The 2016-nt window shown below is 44.8% G+C and overlaps 1 protein-coding gene across 1 annotated transcript in view; it reads left to right on the top strand.

Annotated features, from left to right (window-relative positions):
• The first annotated feature begins 190 nt into the window (after positions 1-190).
• The window catches only part of LOC109545770 (medium-chain acyl-CoA ligase ACSF2, mitochondrial), a 3842-nt gene continuing 2016 nt past the window's right edge, over positions 191-2016 (top strand). The window contains exons 1-6 of the mRNA XM_048664918.1: positions 191-390; positions 571-856; positions 917-1137; positions 1191-1308; positions 1359-1603; positions 1654-1819. Of these exons, the coding sequence (XP_048520875.1) occupies positions 347-390; positions 571-856; positions 917-1137; positions 1191-1308; positions 1359-1603; positions 1654-1819 (1080 nt within the window). The 5' untranslated portion in view covers positions 191-346. The remainder of the gene's footprint in view (positions 391-570; positions 857-916; positions 1138-1190; positions 1309-1358; positions 1604-1653; positions 1820-2016) is intronic.

Here is a 2016-nt window from a genome sequence, read left to right on the forward strand (position 1 = left end):
TATGAACAAAGAGAAAATAATGAGGAAACTAAAAATAATTTTAACATTGATTGATGTCAAGGGCTTCTGGTCTTCAGCATCATCAACTTGTGGTGGATTTCGAAGCGCAAAAAAGCAAATAACATTAAATTCCCGTCGATTCCAAAGTACGATCCTCATCAACAATTTTCCGTGAACTTTCAAAAGGTTTATTAAATAACCGATAATTTAAATGACTGTTGAATCCTTAATGTATTGGTGTGTTACTGGGTCTGACCTGCTTTAGTCGCTGCTGATTATTCGTTCGGTATTCAGATTAGATTGTCCAATGAGATTCTTATAAATTTACAAACCGTCGACGCGCAACATGGTTACAGTGTTAAAATTTGGAAAATTAACGGGGCATTTCAGGTAAAGAACAGGCTTGCATCTTCAGAGGTCAGTGTGTCCTCAGAGGTGTTTCATCTCAGAAGATGCAAGCCTCTGGAGTCTAAAAAGCACGACTAAAAACCCTGGAAAACCTAACAGTTTCAAGCATGATTATTGATAATTCCATACTTCTTCCCCACACGCTTCTCTATTATCATGCAGATATTTGAGCTACGTTCACAACCATGGCAGTGAACCACTCCGATCGCTCACACTCGGCCAACTTCTGGAACAAACAGCCAAGAAATACGGCAGCCGAACAGCTTTGATCTGCCGATCAGAAAACCAGAAACTCACATTCCAAGAGGTGCTAGATCAGGCCGATCGGCTGGCCGCCGGATTTACAGCCTTGGGGTTGAAGCCAGGCGATCGTCTGGGGGTTTGGGCTCCAAACGTAGCCGAATGGTACTTAACTCACATGGCGAGTGCTCGTGGAGGGTTTGTGCTGGTTAGGCTCCCATCTGGTTATGGAGGGTTGAGACGCATTATATGAGGGTTTACTGATTAGGTGAACATTAATCCCGCCTATCAGCCACGGGAGTTGGAATCGTGCGTCAACCTCGTGGGAGTGAAAGCGCTCGTTTGTATGAGCCAGACGAAGAACCATGACTATTATGGAAACTTGGTGAGTTTGTGCCCGGAGATGTTGCAAAGCCGCCCGGGAAAACTCAGATCCAAGGCAATGCCTACATTGGAAAACATCGTCATAGCAGGAGGCACTAATCTAAGGTAATTCCACCATGACTGGGTTGACTATCCATTGGGTCTTTGGGGAATTTAAGGGGAACTTTGAACTACCACGATGTTCTAAACATGGCTACGGAAGCCCAAGTAGACAAAGTACGAAAGTTGCAAGGTTCCATTGACCCTGACCAGCTGTGCCACCTGCAGTTTACTTCAGTAAGCAGTTTTGGGTGTTCTGAGCAAACCTCCAAGTTGAATTCCAATAGGGCACCACCGGCCAACCGAAGGCGCCAATGCAAAGCCACTTCCAGATAGTCAACAATTCGTACTGCATAGGAAAACGACACGAACTGGGGCGGAAACACCACAGCATCTGCATTATGGTGCCATTTTTCCATGGGATTGGCACTGTGATCACCATATGCAGCGCTCTTAACTATGGAAGCACCCTGGTGGTGCCTGCACCGCTGTATAATCCAGAAAAGACGCTGGATGCCATCAGGGATGAAAAGTTCGCACTTTACCATCTGGATAACATTTCTTGCAACCTCTGCTTTGTAGATGCTCGGTTATTATTGGCACGCCTACTATGTACGTGGACTTGGTCGACAGACAAAAGGCCAGGAACGAGGACATTGATCCAGAAATTGCGATCAGTGGAGGAGCCATCTGCTCTCCGCATCTCTTCAAGCAAATGAAGGACGTGCTGAAGCTGAAGAAAGTGAAGGTCTGCTGCCAATCCAATCCTCTTCAGCCCTTAATTTTAATCCAAATCAAAATTAATTCCTGGGTTTCAGTCATTTATTGTCTCTGTTTATCAATTAAAATACTGTACCGTGGATGGCCGAGTATCAAACTCTTTCTTCAGCTTCCAACTTTTATTCCACTCGGTACAACTTTAACTACGGAACAGGAACAAACTAA

Source organism: Dendroctonus ponderosae, unplaced genomic scaffold, assembly GCF_020466585.1.
Source record: "Dendroctonus ponderosae isolate FM_Combo_2020 unplaced genomic scaffold, Dpon_F_20191213v2 Dpon_F_20191213_3, whole genome shotgun sequence".
In the NCBI taxonomy this organism is placed as follows: Eukaryota; Metazoa; Arthropoda; class Insecta; order Coleoptera; family Curculionidae; genus Dendroctonus; species Dendroctonus ponderosae.